Genomic DNA, 24,569 nt, shown 5'->3' with positions numbered 1-24,569 from the left:
GTTACCACTGTGTCGGCTAGGGGGCGCTGTGTGGGTGTCCCAGGACGGGTGTACAGTCACATTCAGTGTGGTAACAGGAGCAGGGTCCTAAATGACCATTGTGGGTCTCAAGGTGGGTGGCCTTGGGATGCAGGCTCCAGGGTGTATTGATCAGCAGAGGTACTGCTGATCTTTCTGTTACACTGTGTCAGGGAAGCCTGTGTGTCTATACAACCTTTGGTGATGTCATAGCCATGTGATCCCCTTTGGGTGTGGTTACAGGGCTATGTAATTGAGGTGTTTGGCACATGTGAGAGTGTGGAGGGAGTCTGTCTGAGTGTGGACAGACTTCCATGTGTCCAGGTGGGACACTACAGAGAGTGTATATGGGGAGGACTACAGCTCCCAGCATGTGCTGAGACTCTCAGTCCGAGTCTGAAGCCACGGACATTTCTGTTCCTTTGCCTGAAGTGAAGGTTACATTTCAGTGTTATGCTGTCTATGGTTTATGGAGTAATAAACCTGGTGAAATTTTAAAGGAACGTGCCTCATGTTTGTCTCCCGCTGCACCTAAGCGAGTCAAATCCCTACAATTGGTGACAGACTGCGGGCAGCGATTCCCAGAAGCACGTGTGGCAGTGCTGGCGATTCTGAGCCAGGAGAGCAGACGGTCTGACAACCGTGAGTAATACTGACCGAGGTCAGAGAAAGTGACTGTATTAATATTTGTGGGATACCTCTGAGGAGAAGAGGCGTCCAGGAACCTGTGTGGCCGACACAGGTAACAGACAGGAGTCTGTGTTGCACTGACCTGGGTCAGTGAGAGACTGTGTTCCTGGAGGGGTCAGTGAGCAAGGTCCTGGAGGGTCAGTGTTGGGAGGTTCTGGGAGAGGAATCGGATCCCTGGAACACGTGCTATGACCTTGGACCTGGTGAGGCCGGTGTGTTGGGAGACCCTGGGAGGAGGGCTGCTCCCTGAATAGCACCCGGTGCGCCCTGTGTGGTGGACGGTCTCAGGCGGAGACGGTACGTCCTGAATAGTGCATGGACAGGACATGTGAGAGACTGTGCATGTGTTTTTTTTTTTTTCTTTTCCTCTGCAAAACCTGAAGGTGCTTGCTGTGGCTCAGTGGGGTCACGAAGGTCTCGCAGCACAGGGACCTGGTGTTTTCTTTAAGGGATCTGCCCTGGGAGCATTGGTAGCAGACGCTGTCTGTCTACGCCATCCTGCTGCAGCTTTATGGCATGTGACTAAGCGGATACAGTAGTTGTGGCTTTACACAACTATTGAGGGTGAGTACCCTGTATTATTGCTGCATAACCCATTATACCTGCACTGGTAAGGCCCTATGGGCGCACTTTTGTGGCTTTTTTATCTTTGAGGGTGACAAGCGGCTTCCAGTAACCCGGCGGGGTTCCGAAGGTGACAAGCGGCTTCCGGTGGATCGGCGGGTCCACGAAGATGGCGCAGCAGGAGCTGCAGTGACACCAGCCGCTGTGTATGTGTGTGAACAGCAGCCGGAGGTGCCGGTGATCAGTGACAGCAGGAGCTGTGGTGGTGCCAGCAAGGACTTGTCTGGTATCGTGAGAGACAAACTGTGTGGTGTGAACTGTGGCCTAAGAGGTTCTGCAGGACGGACATGGGGAAATCCCAAAAGGGGGTGGTAACCCAAAAGGGGGCGGTGACCCAAAAGGGAGTGGTAACCCAAAAAGGGGTGGAGTCCAAAAAGGGGGCGGTGACCCAAATTGGAGTGGTAACCCAAAAAGGGGTGGAGTCCCAAAAGGGGGTGGTGACCCAAATTGGAGTGGTAACCCAAAAAGGGGTGGAGTTCCAAAAGGGGGCGGTGACCAAAATTGGGGTGGCAACCCAAAGCAGGGTGGTGGTCCAGAAAGGGGCCAAGTGTGAAGAAGTGACAGCACTGGGTGTCTCAGTAGGTATGTCTGGAGTACCGCAGTGTATGTGCAGGTCTTTTTCAGAATGTGGAATATCCTTTCCAGGTAGTAATGATGGGCCACAGATGTGTACAGTGATGCTGCACCGGGAAGGAGCCTTTGGTCGGCTGGACTCAGAGAGTCAGGTGACTCTGACAGGAACGCCTCTCGTTTTCTCTCTGACCGAGAAAAACGTCAGGGTTCGCTGTAAACACGGGGTCACGGTGAACTACGCAGTAGACACAGTAGTGTTTGAGGGGACCAAAGGTGGTGAGTGCCAAGGTAGAGGAATACCACGGGACTTAGTCTATGCCTGGGAGAGGGGCCGGGACTTTCTTTTGTTTGATGACGTTTGGTCTGACGATGGAGATGCTTCGACTGTGGGACAAGCAGACACTGAGACAGTGACGGCTCCTGACATGGACAGGTCAGAGGTAGAACTGACCAGAGGAAGAAGTACATCTGCCCAACTGACGGACCTGACGTCTCGTGATAAGACAGATGGTGGGCTGGGAGATGAGACTACTGGACTAGACACATTGGTGCTGGACGGTAACTGGAGGGTTCACTCGACTGGTGTGACTGACCCAGTGGTACCCTTTGATGATATAATTAAAGAGGTAGTGGTGAGACACGTGCTGGCCAAAAGAGAACAAGATCATGAGATACAGCTGATAAAGGAGACTAAAGAGTGTCTGATCACACTGACGGACGTTGACGGGAAGGCCAAAGCCCAAGGCCGAGATACTGACCGCTGGGGGCGGGGGAGGCCTAACGTGAATATGAGGCAGTTTGACTACCGAAACAGACGGAGATGGTCCTCTCGACTTGTAGGGCAAGGTGACATGGGTGCCAGGTCTCAAGATACCTGGGTGATGTCATGTGTTCAACCCCACAAGTTTGAACAGAGGGGGGAGGTATGTGGTGTAGTTACCACTGTGTCGGCTAGGGGGCGCTGTGTGGGTGTCCCAGGACGGGTGTACAGGCACATTCAGTGTGGTAACAGGAGCAGGGTCCTAAATGACCATTGTGGGTCTCAAGGTGGGTGGCCTTGGGATGCAGGCTCCAGGGTGTATTGATCAGCAGAGGTACTGCTGATCTTTCTGTTACACTGTGTCAGGGAAGCCTGTGTGTCTATACAACCTTTGGTGATGTCATAGCCATGTGATCCCCTTTGGGTGTGGTTACAGGGCTATGTAATTGAGGTGTTTGGCACATGTGAGAGTGTGGAGGGAGTCTGTCTGAGTGTGGACAGACTTCCATGTGTCCAGGTGGGACACTACAGAGAGTGTATATGGGGAGGACTACAGCTCCCAGCATGTGCTGAGACTCTCAGTCCGAGTCTGAAGCCACGGACATTTCTGTTCCTTTGCCTGAAGTGAAGGTTACATTTCAGTGTTATGCTGTCTATGGTTTATGGAGTAATAAACCTGGTGAAATTTTAAAGGAACGTGCCTCATGTTTGTCTCCCGCTGCACCTAAGCGAGTCAAATCCCTACAATACATATATATATATATATATATATATATGCTTTCAGGGCTATCTCGAGCAACCAAACAAGCTAACAATAGTTATCCTCGCAGGGATCAAAACAAGAATACACTGGGAAAGCGAACATGACTATCCCGGGAAAGACCGGTCACTATAGGGCCGCGGTATGGCCAACTACGGGTCCTGAGTATTAACTACAACGTTTCACTTATCCTCTCTGACATCCAGCAGAGTGGTGGTCAGTGTTGCTTCGGTGTTTCAGCCGCTGGGCCCAGCAGACGAGGATTTGATGGAGGCTTCGGGCGTTCCTACGCCCAGGCGAAGTGGGGGCACAACAGGCCCCTGAAGACTCCCTCTGCGTTGCACCTCCCGGCGAAGGTGGGATGGTGTTGCTCGGGGACCGGGACGTGTAATCTGCAGCCACCAGCTGCAGACGGGCAGCGGAGGCCGCGGGGGACAGTGACCAGGCTGCAGCCGTGGGCTGGAACCGAGCTGCAGGGGCTGCGGGCGGCAGAAGACAGGCCCCACCCGTGGACTGGAGTCAGGTGGCGGCGGCCGTGGGCCACACCCACGGGGTGGAGTCAGGTGGCGGCGGCTGCTGGGAGCGCGGTCAGGTGGTCGGTGTCTCTCCATTGGACGGCTCAGTGCCATCTCCCTTCTGTCGGCGGTGATTCCCCCCTCCGTCTCTCACGTCGCTGCTCTGCTCTCCTTGCTCTGGCACCCTCTAGCTTCCTTGCTCCTTCTCTCCTGCTCCATCGACTGCCCTCTGCTGGCATCCTCAGCCCCTTTTATATTGGCTCCACCCCCAACCTTTCTAGAACTCTCTGTGTTCCGTCCCCTAATTATGTCCCCCGGAAACAGTCCCCCTAGGAACCTTGGTGGCAGTCCCCTTGGTTCCGGGCCGGATACACAGCAGGGACTCCTCCTACATGTGCAATATATTTGTATGTACAGTATATATAGTATATATGTATGTTTATGTGCATGTATGTACAGTATATGTGTATGTATGTGTGTACGGTATGTGTCTACTACCGTATATGTATATATAACTGTATTTTTTTATGTACAGTATATGTGTGTATGTATATACAGTATATGTGTGTATGTATGGTATATGTACAGTGCGTTGCAAAAGTATTTGACTCCCTGGAACTTTTCAACCTTTTCCCACATATGGGATGATATGATGCTCTCTGTGCTTCAAACAGAACCCTGAGACTATCACAGAGCAGGTGCATTTATACGGAGACTTGATTACACACAGGTGGATTATATTTATCATCATTAGTCATTTAGGACAACATTGGATCATTCAGAGATCCACAATGAACTTCTGGAGTGAGTTTGCTGCACTGAAAGTAAAGGGGTCGAATAATATAGCACGCCCCGCTTTTTAGTTTTTGAATTTCCACAAAAATTTAAAATAACCAATAAATTTCGTTCAACTTCACAATTGTGTTCCACTTGTTGATTCTTCACCAAAAATGTACATTTGGTATCTTTATGTTTGAAGCATATGTGGGAAAAGGTTGAAAAGTTCCAGGGAGCCGAATACTTTCGCAACGCACTGTATATACAGCTCTGGAAACAATTAAGAGACCACTGCAAAATTTTCAGTTTGTCTGATTTTTCTCTTTATAGGTATATCTTTGAGTAAAATGTATACTGCTCAAAAAAATAAAGGGAACACAACCTAGTACATTGTGTTGTTTAAGTGTTCCCTTTATTTTTTTGAGCAGTATATATTGCTCTTTTATTCTATAAACTACTGACATGTCTTCGAATGTACAAGCACTAAATTTTGTATTTATTTTCAGAAAATGAGAAATGGTCAAAATAACAAAAAAATGCAGTGCTTGCAGTCCTCAAATAATGCTAAGAAAACAATTTCATAGTCATTTAGAAACAACAATACTAATGTTTTAACTCAGGAAGAGTTCAGAAATCAATATTTTTTGGAATAACCATGATTTTTCAATCACAGTTTTCATGCGTCTTGGCATGCCTTCGACCAGTATTTCACGCTAATTTTGGGTGTCCTTATGCCACTCCTGGTACAAAAATTTAAGCAGTTCTTTGTTTGATGGCTTGTGACTATCCATTTTCCTCTTGATTACATTCCAGTGGTTTCCAATGGGGTTCAGGTCTGGAGATTGGGTTGGCCATGACAGGGATTTGATGTGGTGATCCTTCATCCACACATTGATCTACCTACCTGTGTGGCTTGGCACATTGTCCTGCTGGAAAAAACAGTCCTCAGAGTTGGGGAACATTGCTTGAGTAGAAGGAATCAACTGTTTTTCCAGGATAACCTTGTATGCGGCTTGATTCATACATCCTTCGCAAAGATTAACCTGCCTAATTCCAGTCTTGCTGAAGCATCCCCAGATCATCACCGATCCGCCACCAAATTTCACAGCTATTGCAAGACACTGTGGCTTGTACGCTTCTCCAGGTCTCAGTCTAACCATTAGATGACCAGGTTTTGGGCAAAGCTGAAAATTAAACTCATCAGAGAAGATTACCTTACTCCAGTCCTCTATGGCCCAATCCTTATGGTCTTTGTGAAACTTCAGCCTGGCTCTCCTTTGCTTCTCCTTGATGAAAGGCTTTTTTCTATACATGACTTGGGCCCCACCTCTAGGAGCCTGTTATGAACTGTTCTTGCTGTGCACTTCACCCCAGCTGCCATTTGCCATTCCTTTTGTAGATCACTTGATGTCATCCTGTGGTTGCTGAGTGACATTCGAATAAGATGACGGTCATCCAGGTCAGTGGAGAGTCATTTTTGCCCTCTGCCAGACTGTAACTTTGCTGTCCCCAATGTCTGTTGCTGCTTGACCTTGTTGTAATAGACTGTCTTCTTAGAAAGTTTAAGGATGGAGGCAACATGATGCTCACTGTATCCCTTTGCTAGTAAAGCCAGAATTGAGCCCGTCCTTTCCTCACTCAAGACTTTTCTTTTTAACTCATTTGGCATGGTTAAAAGTTATTTTTTCATTCCTATTACTTTTGGGATATTAGTAGCACTTGTTTTGCCATTCAGCTTGTCCTATTGCAAGAGGATTGTGAACACCAGAACAGGGCTTTTTATACTTTCCTTCTTAAATAAGATTTGGTTCAGGTGATCACCTAATCAGAAGCACATTAAGTAGAATGAGGTGTACTCTGTTTGGAATTCAACTGACACTTTAATGGGATGGCTGTCAGACATGTGGAGAAGCTGATTTATATAAAACTGTGCAGTGGTCTCTTAATTTTTGCCAGATATATATATTCTCCATTCTCAGTGAAAAAATATACATATGTATATTTTTTAGAGGTGTGGAGGCCCAAATAGAACTTTTGCTATGGGACCCCGTGATTGCTATGTACGCCCCTGCTTGCAGGGCAGTAATAATGAGGGCAATCTGCCTTGTTTCTCAAAGCGCGAGGCTCCAGGGTCCCATTGCCAGAATGCAATCATCATAAGCAGCATACCGGGAAGGGAGGGGGGCCCAGACACATTTCTTACACAGGGGCCCCAAGCTGTCAGTGTCCACCCCTGCACAATTATATAAGAAAGCTCTAGAAATAAAAGTCTACTGACACATTCGTTTCTGTGGCTAGAACAAGCCCAGCTGTAATTAATGCAACCCATCTCCCTGCCAGAAAATGCCCAGCATGGGCACAAGTTTCCAAAATATGTTCACAGACTGTTACAAGATATTTACTGACAATTTCACCTGGTTCCACAAAAATGCTCCTAAGGGCAAACGAGTACTATACAGCTGAATAGAATAAAATATGGAGGATAAATATAATCTTATAAGTTAAAATTATACCTCAGGTAAAGAAATCCCTTTTGTAGATTTTCTTTCATTCTTGCGTGAAGTTTCCTTGTTTTCATATCTTTGTGCATCGGGACGGAATTGTGGGTAGGGCTTCAGCTTTGTTCCATCCCTTCCGCTGTATCTGGGTGTTTTTTCTTCCTGATTTAAAATTTCACACAAGTGCTGTCCTAAACAGAGCTGAAACCTGTTTCCTGTGTGGGCGGATCCCCACAGTAATAAGGACTAAAGTGAGAGCTATTCTTTTGCTTTATGTCAAGATGACTGGATATGTCTATTTACTTTGTTTGGATTGGTTTATGGAGCTCTATGTCACAAGTGTGTCTCGTCCTCTTGGGAAATCTGGGGTTAGGTGATCTTTACATACTGTGAATCGCAGGTCTTCCACTTAGCCTATGTGTTTTGCTCCTCATATTAAATGGACTTCATTTCCATTGGTGCAAAAGAGGTGAATGACTCTGTATGCTGGTTAGAGGCATGCAGCTCCATCTCACATCTGCTCCTGACCTGCTCATTTTCTCTTTCTATAAAACCTGGCCAGACCTTCTCATCCCTTCAACTTCCTGGCTTGCTGGAGTTGGTGTGCTGAAGTTGGTGTTCATAGTTACTGCTAGAGATTGTTGTTTGCTGTTTTTATGTGTATGCTTTCTCCATTATGTTATTCCCATTTGGTTTGTACTTTCCTATCCTTCCCTTTATTCCTCTCTACCGTTGGTGAGTGTTTTGGTATGTTAGTTGCTTTTTCTTAGCCCTGTTTGTCTTACATGTACTGTATATACACTAACATATCTGACCCAGGCCTCCTGGGACATGGTAAAGCTTAGGACATTAACAGAGCATAGTAAGGTGGGAGACTCGGGCCTCTCTACCTTTAAGAGTACTTCTGACACAGGGATAGTTAGGGCCTAGTTCCATGGACAGTTTGAGGCCCCCCTTTCCTTACCTAAATAATACCTCACTTTCCTTACCTTTAATAAACCAGTTGAAAATTTAAATGTAAAGCATTCCTGTGACTACCTTGTTAAGCAGCCGAGCTGATCTACCACAGATGGTGGCTAGAAGTGCGGGGTTTCTCTTCACCATGGGGATTATTCTGCGATCATCCACCTCTGTTGTCTTCTGTGGGCGCCCAGGTCTTTTTGCATTGATGAGTTCACCAGTGCTTTTTCTTTCTCAGGATGTACCAAACTGTAGATTTTGCCACTCCTAATGTTGTAGCAATTTCTCGGATGGGTTTTTTCTGTTTTTGCAGCTTAAGAATGGCTTGTTTCACCTGCATGGAGAGCTCCTTTGACCGCATGTTTCCTTCACAGCAAAACCTTCCAAATGCAAGCACCACACCTCAATTCAACTCCAGGCCTTTTATTTGCTTAATTGAGAATGACATAACAAAGGGATTGCCCACACCTGTCCATGAAATAGCCTTGGAGTCTATTGTCCAATTACTTTTGGTCCCTTTAAAAACAGGGACAACATTTTTCCAATTTTGGTTCTAGACGTTACCACAATGAATTTTAAACAAAACAAATCAGATGCAGTTGAAGTTCAGACTTTCAGCTTTCATTTGAGGGTATCCACATTAAAATTGGATGAAGGGTTTAGGAGTTTCAGCTCCTTAATAGGTGCCACCCTGTTTTTAAAGGGACCAAAAGTAGTTGACATTCACATTGGTGAACTACTCAATGCAAAAAGATCTGGGCACCCACGGAAGATAACAGTGGTGGATGATCGCAGAATAATCTCCATGGTGAAGAGAAACCCCTTCACAACAGCCAACCAAGTGAACAACACTCTCCAGAAGGTAGGCGTATCAATATCCAAATCTACCATAAAGAGAAGACTGCATGAAATTAAAAACAGAGGGTTCACTGCACGGTGCAAGCCACTCATAATCATCAAGAATCAAAAGGCTAGACTGGACTTTGCTAAAAAACATCTAAAAAAGCCAGCACAGTTCTGGAAAAACATTATTTAGACAGATGAAACCAAGATCTAACTCTATCAGAATGATGGAAAGAGAAAAGTATGGTGAAGGCGTGGTACAGCTCATGATCCCAAGCATACCACATCATCTGTAAAACACGGCGGAGGCAGTGTGATGGCTTGGGCATGCATGGCTGACAGTGGCACTGAGTCACTAGTGTTTATTGATGATGTGACACAGGGCAGAAGCAGCCAAATGAATTCTGAGGTATTCAGAGCCATACCGTGTGCTCAGATCCAGCCAAAGGCAGCCAAACTGATTGGTCGTCATTTCATACTACAGATGGACAATGACCCAAAACATAAAGCCAAAGCAACCCAGGAGTTTATTAAAGCAAAGAAGTGGAATATTCTTGAATGGCCAAGTCAGTCACCTGATCTCAACCCAATTGAGCATGTTTCACTTGTTAAAGACTAAACTTCAGACAGAAAGGCCCACAAACAAACAGCAACTGAAAACCACCACAGTGAAGGCCTGGCAGAGCATCAAAAAGGAGGAAACACAGCATCTGGTGATGTCCATGAGTTCAAGACTTCAGGCAGTCATTGCCAACATAGGGTTTTCAACCAAGTACTAGAAATGAACATTTTATTTAATCTGTCCAATTACTTTTGGTCCCTTTAAAACAGGGTGGCACATGTTAAGGAGCTGAAACGCCTAAACCCTTCATCCAATTTTAATGTGGATACCCTCTGTTAGGAATCTGGTTTCTACCATGCCTATGCAGGAATCCAGATTCTCACATTTATCTCCAGAGGCTAAGTCCTATGGGCCATCTTCTGAGCATGCTCATGGGATGAGCTCCCATTGGAGTTCAGGAGTCAGGTGCTCAGGTCCTGCTCCGGATCCTATTGGCTCCTTTTGGAGCTATAAAAAGTGCGCATGGCTGTTCCGCCATGCACTAGTATTTTCATACGGCTGCTGTATGTATGGTGATGGATGCTTGGACTGGTGACTGACTTATTAAGAACCCCTTCCCTCTGATAATACGTCTGTGTGAGTGTTTGGGCATCAGCCAGTATTAGCGCCAGGGCCAGCACGCTCAAGCTTCATCTTTGCCAGCAGCTAGAGTGCTGCATCGCGCTTGCAGCATAGCGGTGCTTTCTCTGTGGCTCAGTTCACGCCGCGCTGCGGTTGCAGCCTGTCGGGCGTTCGCAGTTGCAACGTTCCGCATCCTATATTTACGGTAGGTCTAGAAGGAGTAGTCCTGGTGTTTAAGGCTACTTCTGTGACTTTTAATACTGTATCTGCATCGCTGGAAGTCTGTGACCCTGTACAGACTCAGCGTTATTTATGCTTTTGTTTGCAGCTCTGTGCATATAACAGAGTCTGCTTCAGTGCACTGGGTGCAGCTAAAACCCTGTGCACATTACCGCCTTAGTGCTCTGCCTCTTTTAGCAGCGGTTATTACATCCACCGCACGGTGGACCCCGAGTGGCGAAGGCACTTTATTTATTTTTTATTTAGTGTCTTCCGCCACTCATAACACCCTCAAATGAAAGCTGAAAGTCTGAACTTCAACTGCATCTGAATTGTTTTGTTTAAAATTCATTGTGGTAATGTCTAGAACCAAAATTAGAAAAATGTCTGTGTCCAAATATATATGGACCTAACTGTATAAAAGGCACCCTCCCCAATAGGTAGGAGCTTGAGCAACCCCTATAGTTTGTTAGTGGTAGTTTGTGTCTACAACTGTATGTTGCTAGGTCCCCTGCCCTTAGTCTAAATGAGTTATTTCTGTCTCTGTAGTCTTGTGTTGTTTATTTGTGTCCCTGAAGCTGCTTTGGTGGCATCTGAACCCTGTAGCCGCATCTGCTGTATATGAACCCTGTGGGTGCATCAGCGGTACCTGATCCATTTCTCAAGACCTGTGGGTCTGATCGAGAACTTATCCGTGAAGTCCAGGTTGTCCATAATGTTCGCCAGTCTCTGAATCCTTCCTGTCCGTGACTCCACTCCCGTGTCCCCGTCCAGCGAACCCAACCTCTGGGATCAGCAGCTGAGACTGCCCAGGAGTAGTACCTGGCGGCTACCTGCAGCATAAGTCTGACTCCACCTTCAAGAGCTCTAGTGAACACCATGTAGCTGCTTAGCTGCGCCCCTCCTAGGCAAGCCCAACCCCGTGGCACGGGGTCAATGAACAACCTGCGCCACTGGCATGTGTGACAATGGCAGAGAAAAATTGATGAAAGGTTGCAACAAAGAATAGACCAGATGGTGGATAAGTAGCCCCAATCTAGTGGCAAAGAAATTCAAGCTGTCTTGCAAGCACAGGGTGCATCAGTGTCAGCACAAACTATACACATTGACATTTTAATGAAATGAAATGCTATGGATGAAGACCCAGGAAGACTCCACTGCTAACAGAGACATAAAAAAGCTAGACTGCAGTTTACCAAAATGTATGTTAGTAAGCCAAAATCTTTCTGGGAAAGCGTCTTGTGGACAGATGAGACCAAGATAAAGCTTTCTGGTGAAATACCTCATTCTACTATTTTCCGAAAACGGAATGAAGTCTACAAAGAAAGAACAGAGTGCCTACAGTCAAATATAGTGCAGGTTCAAAGATGCTTTGAGGTTGTTCTGCTGCCTCTGGCACTGGTTGCCTTGACTCTTGAAAGCATCATCACAATCTGAAGATTGTGTCGCAATGTAGTGCTCAGTGTTAGAAAGCTGGGTTTGCATCCTAGGTCATGGATTTTCCAGCAGGACAATGATCCCAAACATACTTCAAGAAGCACCCAGGAATAGATGGAAACAAAGAGCTGGAGAGTGGCTAGCAAAGAGTCCAGATCAAAATTCCATTGAACATCTGTGGAGAGATCGTGAAAATGCTGTTGGAAGAAGACACCCTTCAAATATGAGAGACCTGGAACACTTTGCAATAGTATTGAGGTCCAAAATTCCACTTGAGAGGTGTATGAAGCTTGTTTATGGGTATAGGAAGTGACTAATTACAGTTATTTATTCCAAAGGGTGTGCAACCAGTTATTAAGTTGATGGTGCCAAAAATTTGTCTGGCCAATTTTTGGTGTTTTGTGTGACATTAGGTTCAAGTTGCTTTTTTTCCCTCTCTCTTTCATGTGTTGTTCCAATACACACAAAGGAAATGAACATGTGTATAACAAAACATGTGTCATTGCAATAATTTTCTTTGAGAAATACTTCATTTTCTGGAGCAATGTCAAGGATACCAGAACTTTCAGCAATGACAGTATAATAAATGTGTCCATAAGCCTCCACTGTAAGACAAAGAAGAAAAAATGTAATTTTGTCCTCCATCTGGCCAGTATAAATTGGCATCCTGCAAGTTATGGAATAGAATAGTAAATCTAGTGCCTCTACTACAGTGATTCATTACTATGTGTAGCCCTTGGTAACTAGGGCAGTGCCATGCGAGTCATGTAAATTGTTTACTGGCATATTTACCATGACAAAGAGGCTTAGAACCATAGAGCTGTTCTGCTGGTCACCATCTCCAGGGCAGTATGCAGCCTTCAGCCTGATGTACAGCCAGGTTCACCTGCTACAAGTTTATAATAGAAGATTTCAAAACACAGAATATCACTGAGCTATATGCCAGCTATGGGTATCTGATTTTGAAGTGCTGTGCCATATCTGGGATGACTGTCATGAAATAAGATATTATCTTGAATGCAGCTAGGTCTTGAGCATCATACTGTACCCTATCTTGCTAGTATAACTGCAAAAAAACGGGTTAAATAGCATATTAAATGCTACTTCTTATCATGTGACTTCTGCATTGACTGTGTAGACAGATGTGGTGCCCCTGAGGCTCAGTCGCCACAGAGGTACTGCACCTTCTCCTAAGGTGTAGTGCCCCACCAACTAGGTAAGTTGGGAGCTCATTTCCACACTCCAACACCTGCATCCCACACACAGGATAGTTCAGTAGGTCCACCTAGCAGCTTCAGGCTGGGGGTAGCAGAGCACCCTTCGTGGAACCCTGCTTTGTAACATGAGATGTGCTGGGAGGTGGGTGGAGTTAGTATAACAGAGGGGGAAAGTTTAGGATTACAGATCAGTCTGGAGGAGAGAGCAGGCTGACAGGAGGTCAGCCTGAGGGGAGCTCAAGGCGGAGGAAGGCAGTCAGTCAGGAGAGGCTGAGGACTGGTCTTAGTGGAACGAGCTCCCTAGGAAAGGAACAGAAGGAGAAAGACGTAGAACTGCAACCTAAGCTTCCATAAGAGAGAGAAGGAACAGCGCGGAACAAAGGAGTAGGAGAACAGAGAGGAGTTGTGGGTTGGAAGAGGAACCCTGCCTATAGGTTATCAGCGCAAGGTCGGGGCCTGGTCCCTGAGGTTGTATTGACACTTATGGTTCTGCAGCAGACACCGGTGGAGTAGTTGGCTGTAAATGCACTACTCCCATCCAAGACTTGGGTCACAACAGCAACTGATTTGCGAGCCAGGACTCTGAGAGGAGTCCCCGATAGAGGCTACAGCTGTCTGTCATACACGTAGAGACTAGGAACACCTAGACAGAGGCATTCCAGGGTAACTAAGTACTGGAGTGTTTCGCCCTAAAAGGCGCAATAGAGGAGTCATTCAGGAAAGGCACATGTTAGCGGAGTGTTGGAGAGGAGAACCCTGACTTGCCCGGGAGGTTGATTGAGTCTCTACCCCGGAGGACACGGCACGGAGGCACGCACCAGTGGGTACCACGAACTGTGAGTAAAGCTTTGAAACTGCAAGCCCTGGTGTCCTCCATTCATTCGCCGTTAACACCTTCAGCACCGCTACATCTGGGTACCAGCATCTATACCATTCTGCGCCTCTCCTCATCCATTGCACCTACACTGCCCTGGGAATACAGCTCCACCAGTGGGGAGCTACACCATCTTTGCTGCACCACACCATCAGTCCCAGCGGATCTGCATGGAGCGTTGGCTTACCATCTCCCTTGCCAAACACCACGGGTGGCGTCATGAAACAATAATACCATTAACATCACCGCCATTGATATTGGGCGCCCAGGGCCACAGACCGGGTCACTGCTGCTGTGACACATCCCCCTGTCATCGGCCCGGTACCGAGTACCCCGCTGCCCTGGGTGTGAGGGGCGACCCACAGATAGTAGCTGTAGTCACATGATTTCTGTGTAGACAGTATACTTGCGGTCACATGATGTGTGATTTGTGTATAGTTGTGATCACATGATGGCGGTGTAGACTGCATATCATTATGGTCGTATGATGGCTGTGTAGACTGTATCGTTGTGATCACATGATGGCTGTGCAGACTGTGTATAGTTGTGGTCGTATAATGGCTGTGTAGACTGTATAGTTGTGATCACATGATGGTTCTGTTGAATCTGTTTAGTAGTGTACACAATTTACACAGCCATTATATGACCACATATATATACAGTCTATCACATGATGGCTGTGTAGCCTGTGTATAGTTATGGTCACATAATGGCTGTGTAGATTGCTCATAGTTATGATCACATGATTGTTGTATACACTGTGTACAGTTGTGATCACATGATGGTTGTGTACGCTGTGTATTGTTGTGATCACATGATGGCTGTGTATAGTAGTGATCACATGATGGCTGTGTAGGCTGTGCATAGTGGTGATCACATGATGGCTGTGTAGGCTGTGTATAGTGGTGATCACATGATGGCTCTACAGTTGGTATTCAGTTCATCATATAATGACAGTATAGATTATACTTCTGCACAGTTGTGGTCACATAATACCTGTGTAGAATAGTATCAACAAACTCTGAGATGAAAAGGTGTGCAAACTCTTTTTTTTTTTATTCACCCCTCCTTAGCCAAATAAGGAGGCAGTCTTGACTTTAGTAAAGGTGTTGTCTTAGATATGTCCCGAGTTCTATCTTTGTGTCATTTCAATGACTCAGCTAAACAGCCCCCGCTGTTCGAGCTGTGCACCACAATAACTCCATGAATAAAAATAAAAAGCTAAGAAAAAATGACACATTCTTGACTGATGTAATTTAACCATATTATCCTAGTTCCTACCTTGTGAATCATTCTATTTAACTGATGCAAATGAAACAACCTCTTTGCCAAAGGAAACGGTAGGCAGCAAAGTGCTTCTACAGAATAGAACAGCATGATCTAAATCGCAACAGAAAATACATTGCTGAGTACAGACCTCTCTGTAAATTAACTCTGTATAGTTACAAAGAATTCCTGCTTCTATGGGAACACCTCTATTCAGGTTTTCTTTTTCTTTCAGAGGTAAGCTTGACATCCCAGGCCGTCACAATGTATAGCTACTTTATATTACATTCTAAAAAGTATTTCCCCATTTAACCCGAAGCACAAATCGAGGTGACAGGTTTAATGATGCTTAATAATTCAAGATAGCGTCACTGATAATGTTTTATTTCATTATATTCTTCATATGTTAAAAATGAAGCTGAAGGCAACGACTTCCGTGTGTGTGAGAACAGCCATTATGAATCAGTTTATGCAAAGAGATGTGAACATTCTCCAAAACAAGCGGCCTATAGCCAAGGGAATATAGACAGCAGTGTGAATACTACCCATACATTTCAAACTCATCTGCTACTCTAGAGCTAAATGCTCTGCCTTTGTCTAGGATACTATGTTATTTCCTTTCTTTGATCTATGTGATGTGTATGTGTACACAATATCTCTTTCAGGCAAGTGAACCTGCTGAGTTTATGAAGAGGAACACACTTCAGGAAGCCCCATTGTTTTTTTCACCTAAAGTGTCCTCTTTTATCATTTTCTGAGCGCTTTTTCTATATTTTTGACTGCTGATGTTTTCAGAAGCAATTCCAGCATTTTTGAGGCTTTTTTATTGGTATTTTCCATTTGTTTTTGTTTTAACTCCATTCAACAATCAGGAATCTACTAGCAGTTTTTCAAGTAAAAATGATGGTGAAATGCTCAAAAAGACTTTTGCGCCTTCCCATTGACTTCTATAATAAAGTTTAGATCGATATCAGAACTTAAAACGTTTGAAAAATGGCCAGCTCACTTCTTTTACCTACTTAGGTGTCTTAGGAGACCTGAAATCCAAAGACGGCAAATCTTTTTTTTACATAGATATGCAAATGTTTATTCTTTTCAGCCTTTATTTAGAACTTTTTTAGGCAGTTTTCGAAGAAGAATGCACCCAAAAAAGCCATTTTGTACATATACCCTTAGAGCTCATGCACAGATTTTCCATGCGGCACTGTACCGGATATATTCTGGCAATGTACCAGATATGTTTCGGCATTGTATCGGATACATTCCGGCACTGTACCGGATATATTCTGGCACTGTACCGGATATATTCCGGCAATGTACCGGATATATTGCGGCAATGTACCGGATATATTCCGGCAATGTACCGGATATATTCCGGCACTGTATCGGATATGTTTCGGCATTGTATCGGATATATTCCGGCAATGTACCAGATATATTCCGGCAATGTACCAGATATATTCCGGCAATGTACCAGATATATTCCGGCAATGTATCGGATATGTTTCGGCATTGTACCGGATATATTCCGGCAATGTACCAGATATATTCCGGCAATGTACCAGATATATTCCGGCAATGTACCAGATATATTCCGGCACTGTACCAGATATGTTTCGGCATTGTATCGGATATATTCCAGCAATGTACCAGATATATTCCGGCAATGTACCAGATATATTCCGGCACTGTATCGGATATGTTTCGGCATTGTATCGGATATATTCCAGCACTGTACCGGATATATTCCGGCAATGTACCAGATATATTCCGGCAATGTACCAGATATATTCCGGCACTGTACCAGATATGTTTCGGCATTGTATCGGATATATTCCAGCAATGTACCAGATATATTCCGGCAATGTACCAGATATATTCCGGCACTGTATCGGATATGTTTCGGCATTGTATCGGATATATTCCAGCACTGTACCGGATATATTCCGGCAATGTACCAGATATATTCCGGCACTGTATCGGATATGTTTCGGCATTGTATCGGATATATTCCAGCACTGTACCGGATATATTCCGGCAATGTACCAGATATATTCCGGCACTGTATCGGATATGTTTCGGCATTGTACCGGATATATTCCGGCAATATACCAGATATATTCCGGCAATGTACCAGATATATTCCGGCAATGTACCAGATATGTTTCGGCACTGTATCGGATATATTCCGGCACTGTACCCGATATATTCCGGCAATTTATCATATATTCCGGCAATGAACCAGATATATTTGTGCAATAAATCTATTAAAGAATTATGGCACATAGAGAAAGCCATAGTTTTTTTTATAATATACCTTATGCCTTAACATGAATTTGATAGTCTTTGGAGGTAGTATGGGCACACAGCCAGCTCTCAGTGCCACATTAAGATTTATACATTATGAGACTGTCTAAAAGAAAACACCATCTGTGTTGTTCATAGTAACCAATCACAGCACAACTTTTATTTCTGAAAGTGCTCTTTGAAAATGAAAGTTGTTCTGTGATTAGTTGCTATAACTAACAAAGACAGTTGTTGTTATGGACCGTTTTCATTGGCAGTTTTAGCCACAGTTCTTCATTCTTTGGACATTCTATACAATTCGGAAGGTTTAGAAAAATGACTTGTAAAAGTTTGCAGTAATATCAATGAATTGTTGTTTTTCTATTGCACTATTTTGAAACTGAATAGGGTCACTGGAGCTTATTACCTCCTGACCAGCCTCAACCCCAGTGCATATAAACTAGACAGCAGCGGTGGTCGGTCTCCTAGGCAATGAGCTATAAAACAAAAGTGTTAATAGCTCAAGAACATCTGCAAATTAATAAGCAGTAAATTTAAAGTCCTTATTTTTAAGAGTACTAACTGAAATTGTCCATGTACAAAGATGGGAATAACATTTTGGGCTTTCAGTATTTGGTCAGTATTGTACCTCAGTATTTGGTCAGTATTTTACCTCAGTATTTGGTCAGTACTTTACCTCAGTATTTGGTCAGTATTTTACCTCAGTATTTGGTCAGTATTTTACCTCAGTATTTTACCTCAGTATTTGGTCAGTATTGTACCTCAGTATTTGGTCAGTATTTTACCTCAGTATTTGGTTAGTATTTTACCTCAGTATTTGGTCAGTACTTTACCTCAGTATTTGGTCAGTATTTTACCTCAGTATTTGGTCAGTATTTTACCTCAGTATTTGGGCAGTATTTTACCTCAGTATTTGGTCAGTATTTTACCTCAGTATTTGTAAGCCAAAACCAGCAGTGGGTGATAAATCCAGAAGTGGTGACATGTTTCTATTATACTTTTCCTTTGACTGTTCCACTCCTGGTTTTGGCTTACAAATACTGAGGTAAAATACTGACCAAATACTGAATGTGTGAACATGGCCTTTAAATTATGCTCTAGTGGTGGGACTTTGCTACGTTTTCAACACATTGACTCCATCATTGATTTTTATGCCTAATCATACCATTGTATTAAATATTTTACCTTCCATTTCCATTCTTCTTCCATTCTACTCGGGGTTCATCACCATTATTCTTATGTTACACTACTAATCCCCTTAAGAACCAGCAATTTTTAGCTTTCGTGCTTTCGATTTTTTTCACCCTTTGTTCCAACAACCAACCAGAACTTTTTTTATTATTAACCTTGACATAGATAGATGAAGGCTTGATTTTTGAGGAATGAGTTGTATAATTTTGAATGACACCATTCATTTTGCCATACATTGAACTGAAAAAAGGGGGGAAAAAAATTCTTAGTGCAGTGAATTGGTAAAAAAATGCAATTCTGTCTTTTTTAAGTTTAATTTTTTTCCAGCATACATTGTACAGTAAAAATTACTTGCCAACATGATTCTCTATATCAGTTGATTACACTGTATCAAACTTATAAGGTTTTTTTTATGTTTTAGTGGTTAAAAATTCCCAACAGTGTGAAAAAAAAAAACTATTTGTGTCACAGTTGGGTGCTGGTTATAAAACAAGAGTTAAGCTATGGTTACATGTGTTTTTGCTGCGTTTTTTTAATGCAAATTTTAAGCTGCATTTTACAGTACCAGCAAAAGCTATGAGATTTCAGAAATCTCGGGCACAAGCATTGTTTCTTTTCCTGACTAAATTGGAAAACTGCTGCATTTTTGCAAACTGCAGCATGTCACTTCTTTCAGTGATTTTTTTCACCCATAGAAAGCAGTGAGTAAGTGCAAAAACGCAGCAAAAAATGTAGGCATCGGGTTTTGCTGTGTTTTTGGTGCAAAACCCTAAGAAAGTTGCATCATGTTTTATTAGGATCACTAAACTCTATCAGCATGCACTAGGGAATATAAAAATGCAGCAAATATGCAACAAAACCTGCTTTTTGTAACCAGCTTCTGTACTGCCAAGAGAACAGGTTTTGTCTTCAGAAAAAAAAAAACTGCAGAAAAAAATGCAACATGTGAACATAGCCTTAATGTTCTCTCCTTGTTTTCAGGGGTTTCCTCCCATACGCCAAAGACATACTGATAGGGAATTTAGATTGTGAGCCCCAATGGGGACAGATGTCAGTAACACACGGTGGAATTAATGGTATATACAATAAGTAAGATAAATAATCCATAATAATTCTTTCTGTGATCACATTTTACAATGCAAACTGTTAACATTATTAAATAGATTTCTTAGACACGATCAGACTCATTTTAATATCAGATGGGGACATTTTTTAAAAAGATTACAGCGCCATTTTTACATGGTGAATGCACCAGCCTCATCAGGTCTAAAAGACCTACACAGTTGGGAAAAAAGTATTTAGTCAGCCACCAAATGTGCAAGTTCTTCCACTTAAAAAGATGAGAGAGGCCTGTAATTGACATCAAAGGTAGACCACAATTATGAGAGTCAAAATGAGTGTCAGGGTCCTGACAGGCCGGCGTGCAGCCTCCGCTAAGCAGGGACTCACCCGCACCGTAGGGACCCCTGGGGACAAGAACAGCCGGACAATAAAGATGCACGGGACCTGAATGTAGAAGTTTAGAAAGCAGGCACAGGACCTATGGACATGTGAGCGGTCATGTGACTGCAAGGGGGCTGGGCTTAGCGTCCTGCTTTCAGAGGAGGAAGACAACTCAGAGTCGGGCAAAGCAGAGGTCAAGCACCATACAGGCAAGCGAGGTACAGGAGGGATAAACAGACGGAAGGTCAGACAAAGCCAAAGGTCATACACAAGATATCAGTACAGTACCAGGGATGAGACAGAACGGACAGTCAGGGCCAAGCAGAGATCAAAAACCAAACGGACATAGAAGGTACCAAGCAGAATCCAAAGTGATATCCAGAGAACAGACCGAGTCATACACAGGGAATCATGCAACCAGAACACAGCACTAACACACTCAGGGGTCACCACACAATGCCAAGGGCAAGAGTATAACTGACGGGGGGATGGGAGCTTCCTGAGGCTATAAGAAGCCTCCCCAGAACCAATGAGAGGCCACCATAATAGGTCCCAGGTGTGCAGGTGAGAGTCTGCACTGCAATCAGAACATTAACCCCAGAAGTGCCGGTCACACAGCACTGGTTTCATGACAATGAGAAAACAAATCCAGAAAATCACTTTGTCTGATTTGACAAGATTTATTTTGCAAATTATGGTGGAAAATAAGCATTTGGTCACCTAAAAACATGCAATTACAGGCCTCTCTCATCTTTTTAAATGGGAGAACTTGCACAATTGGTGGCTGACTAAATACTCTTTTTCCCACTGTATGACCTATAATCCACTTTGAGATTCACAAAAAATGTAAGTTCAGCCTTTGGTGTTTTTGTGAAATCCTATATATACTCTTATTATTCTTACAGTGATATTTAGCTATCATGATGCAAGATGTCATTTATATGGCACAATTGAGAGGTATATGCTGTTTTTATTTTGTACCAATATAAAGGAGCACATGATAACATAATATACATTTTATGTAATGGTAGGAAAGGGTCTGTTTTCCTTTCAAATTAGCTAAATATTAGCAAAATATGGCACGACAGATAAAGACGGCATTGTAGGTAGGAGCTGCAGTGTTTTAATTATATTTCCTGCTAATATATGAATACTGCCTCATTTAGCTCAACTGACTCGATTTTCTAGTAGAAAAAAACCAACAATCACTCTGTTCTCCATCTGGTACATTTCTGAAATACATTTTAATGAATATCTAGTCAAAGAAACATCAAACAGAAGGCGGCTTCCAAAATAAAATATATACAATCGTATTTAGCCTACTTGTAAGGGTTTCCCCGCTTCCGATGTTGGAGAACAGGTAATTGGACTCCACCAAGGGAGTGAATGACCAAAAAAGAGACATATAAAAAATATATATTAAAAAGTATTCATTTTATAAGTACATACAATTAAAAAAAAAAAAAATAAAATTATATATATATATATATATATATATATATATATAAAAATAGTGGAGAACAGGTACTTGGTTACAGTTACTGCATTTATTTAATGACAAAAACAGCGGCCGCTGTTTTTTCTTTTCTTTTTCTTTGTAGTAGATAATAATATCTCTACTTCCTCTCTGGGATCTAAATTTGTACTCCACGCAGCTGGGAGTCAACAGTCCAAAATGTAACACAGATGACAGACATATGAACTAAATGCAGCACTGGACCTTTTCGCCCTTGTGGGTTACACAAGGGTAAAGGGCATACAGTTCCCATCTGATTTTTGTTATTAAGGTGGACATACTTCTGATATATTTCTACACACAAACAAAATCACAGAATGACAAATGTGCAAAAATACCTTGCAATAAGACATATAGCAGTAATCAGCAAGTGCTGATAAAGGGTAATAACAAACACAGGGTATTTAGTTGGTTCCTTTTTTTTGCAAAAAAATGTATGCCAAGCTGATTCACCAACGTCAAGGTAACCCGTATTGAAGCAGTCCCTATCTAATGTATTTAAAACCCGAACATATGAACAGCGTCTAAATGAGCAGGATTAAGACAGGCGCTTTCTGGTATGGGCACGCGGCGCAAGACAGCTTGCTGATTACTGCTATATGTCTTATTGCAAGGTATTTTTGCACATTTGTCATTCTGTGCTTTTTGTTTGTGTTTCAGTCAGGGTGGTGTGAACATGGTCCAACAGACTTGTTCACATTGTGCATGTCACATGTGTGTTTCTAATCCAGTTTTTTTCATGCTTATGCATGATTTGAGAGACCCCACCCCTCTCTTGTGTGACATGCACATGGGGAGCTGTCTTGCACCGCATGCCCATACCAGAAAGCGCCTGTCTTAATCCTGCTCATTTAGACACTGTTCATATGTTCGGGTTTTAAATACATTAGATAGGGACTGCTTCAATACGGGTTACCTTGACGTTGGTGAAGCAGCTTGGCATACATTTTTTTGCAAAAAACCGTATCGACTAAATACCCTGTGTTTGTTATTACCTTTTATCAGCACTTGCTGATTACTGCTATGTCTTATTGCAAGGTATTTTTGCACATTTGTCATTCTGTGCTTTTTGTGTTTCAGTCAGGGTGGTGTGAACATGGTCCAACAGACTTGTTCACATTGTTCATGTCACATGTGTGTTTTTAATTCTGATATATTTCTGTAGATTAGTAAGTGGTTACATGTCAGAACAATGTTAGCACCTCTTAATTCAGATCAGTACTCAGAAGTTCTAGTATGAATGAAAAAAACAAACAATATAACGCATTTAATAGCATTAATGCCCATAGCTTTTCTGGCTAATGGTTGATGTATGTGATCATGATCATCTGGTATATGCCCAACACTGGATACCGTTTGAATGCATTCTATCGCATCCGTTCATCAGACACTTGGAAGCCAAAAGGAAAATTTTTGGCCCTTGTAGCAATGTAAAAATTATATGTCAAAAGCTTTTCTTGGCACATACATTTAGCTAAGCAGACAGAAGAATATTTAGAATTGAGAGTCCTCAGTGGTTGATACCTTTTCATGGCTAAGGCTGGAGTCACACTGCCAATTTCTCCTGCGATAATCGCATCACATAGCACGGACTGGCCGGCACCTCTCCTGACCTGAGAATGACAGCATGATGGATTACTATGCAGCTGTCAAGCTCAGGTCAGGAGAGCAGACAGCCAGTGCGAGTTTTACGATCCGATTCTCGGATGAAAAATTCGCCAGTGTGACTCTGCCCTAACTGAAAAAATGGTAACAAATTGCAAGCTTTTGAGACTACTCAGGTCTCTTCATCAGGCTAGACTAATACAACATCTGAAGAAACACATATTTATACACAAGACAGCACAGAAATAACGCAATAGATAAGACAAGTGATGTGAAGCAGAATTATCATTATGGGAGAGGGATAAACATAAATATTGGAACAGTTCATAGATAAGGAGCGTGAAAGTTTTATAGCCCTCTGATTGGGGTCTGGTTCTGTGTTGTGATGACCCCAGAAGGTCTCAAGAGCAAATTTCTTAATTGATGTAAAAAGACAAATCCAAGCGACACATTCATTCCTGCACTGAATGTGTCAAAAGTTGTCATAAATTTGTACTCTGAGACTCTTCTGTCTCTCTGAGACTTAAAGTTACCTTTTTATACAAGTAATTTAATGTCCATCATGCTGTGACCAGGGATACAAAAATGTTTTGCCACAGGTAGATCCATTCTTTTTTCTCTTATTGTGTGACGATGAGAATTCATCCTTGTTGTCAGTTTTTGCCCGGTCTCCCCCACATACAGACCCCCAGTTGGACATTTAGTACAAATAATTAAGTACACCACATTAGATGTGATGCAGCTGAAAGTAGAAACTGCTGATAGATGGTAACGCTGAGCCTGTCAGCAGCACAGGGACTCAGCAGCACACACGCGGTAGATGGTCACCGGAGTAGTTGTATATAACGGCACCTAATCTAATAACAGTGAGAGCAGAATAGGCTGATGGAAGTATTCAACAGCCGGAGCCTGTGCTGTTAATAGATAATGAAAAAAAAAAAAACACGTGGGTATTTTTGATAACCAGCCAAGCAAAACTCACAGCGGGGGGCTGCAACCCTCAGCTGTCATCTTCAGCAAGGCTGGTTATCAAGAATAGAGGGGTCCCCCCAGACAGCTGAGGGCTGGTATTATCAGGCTGGTAAGGGGCCATGGATATTGGGCCCCCCAGCCTAAAAATGGCAGCTCGCAGGCGCCCCAAAAAAAACAAACTATTAGATGTGCAAATTCTGGTGCTTTGCCCCAGCTCTTACCACTTGCCCTGTAGTGGTGGCAAGTGCGGTTCATATCTGTGGGGTTGATGTCACCTTTGTATTTTCCCCCAAGAGTGGGTGGTGGGACTGTGGAAGTTTC

The 24,569-nt window shown here is 43.3% G+C and overlaps 1 protein-coding gene across 3 annotated transcripts in view; it reads right to left on the bottom strand.

Annotated features, from left to right (window-relative positions):
* The window catches only part of LOC141047947 (uncharacterized), a 129,520-nt gene that overhangs the window by 45,668 nt on the left and 59,283 nt on the right, over nt 1-24,569 (bottom strand). The window contains exon 1 of one of the 3 annotated variants that reach the window (XM_073543332.1): nt 7,231-8,244. The exons of 1 other annotated variant lie outside the window; for it this stretch is intronic. In XM_073543332.1, coding sequence (XP_073399433.1) covers nt 7,231-7,307 — 77 coding nt within the window. In that variant the 5' untranslated portion in view covers nt 7,308-8,244. Of the gene's footprint in view, nt 1-7,230; nt 8,245-24,569 lie in introns of those variants that run through there. One more of the 3 variants, XM_073543325.1, reaches the window with a different exon arrangement.

Source organism: Dendrobates tinctorius, unplaced genomic scaffold, assembly GCF_039654945.1.
Source record: "Dendrobates tinctorius isolate UK_male_01 unplaced genomic scaffold, ASM3965494v1 ptg000011l, whole genome shotgun sequence".
Classification (NCBI taxonomy): Eukaryota; Metazoa; Chordata; class Amphibia; order Anura; family Dendrobatidae; genus Dendrobates; species Dendrobates tinctorius.
This window is presented reverse-complemented; position numbering and strand designations above follow the sequence as displayed.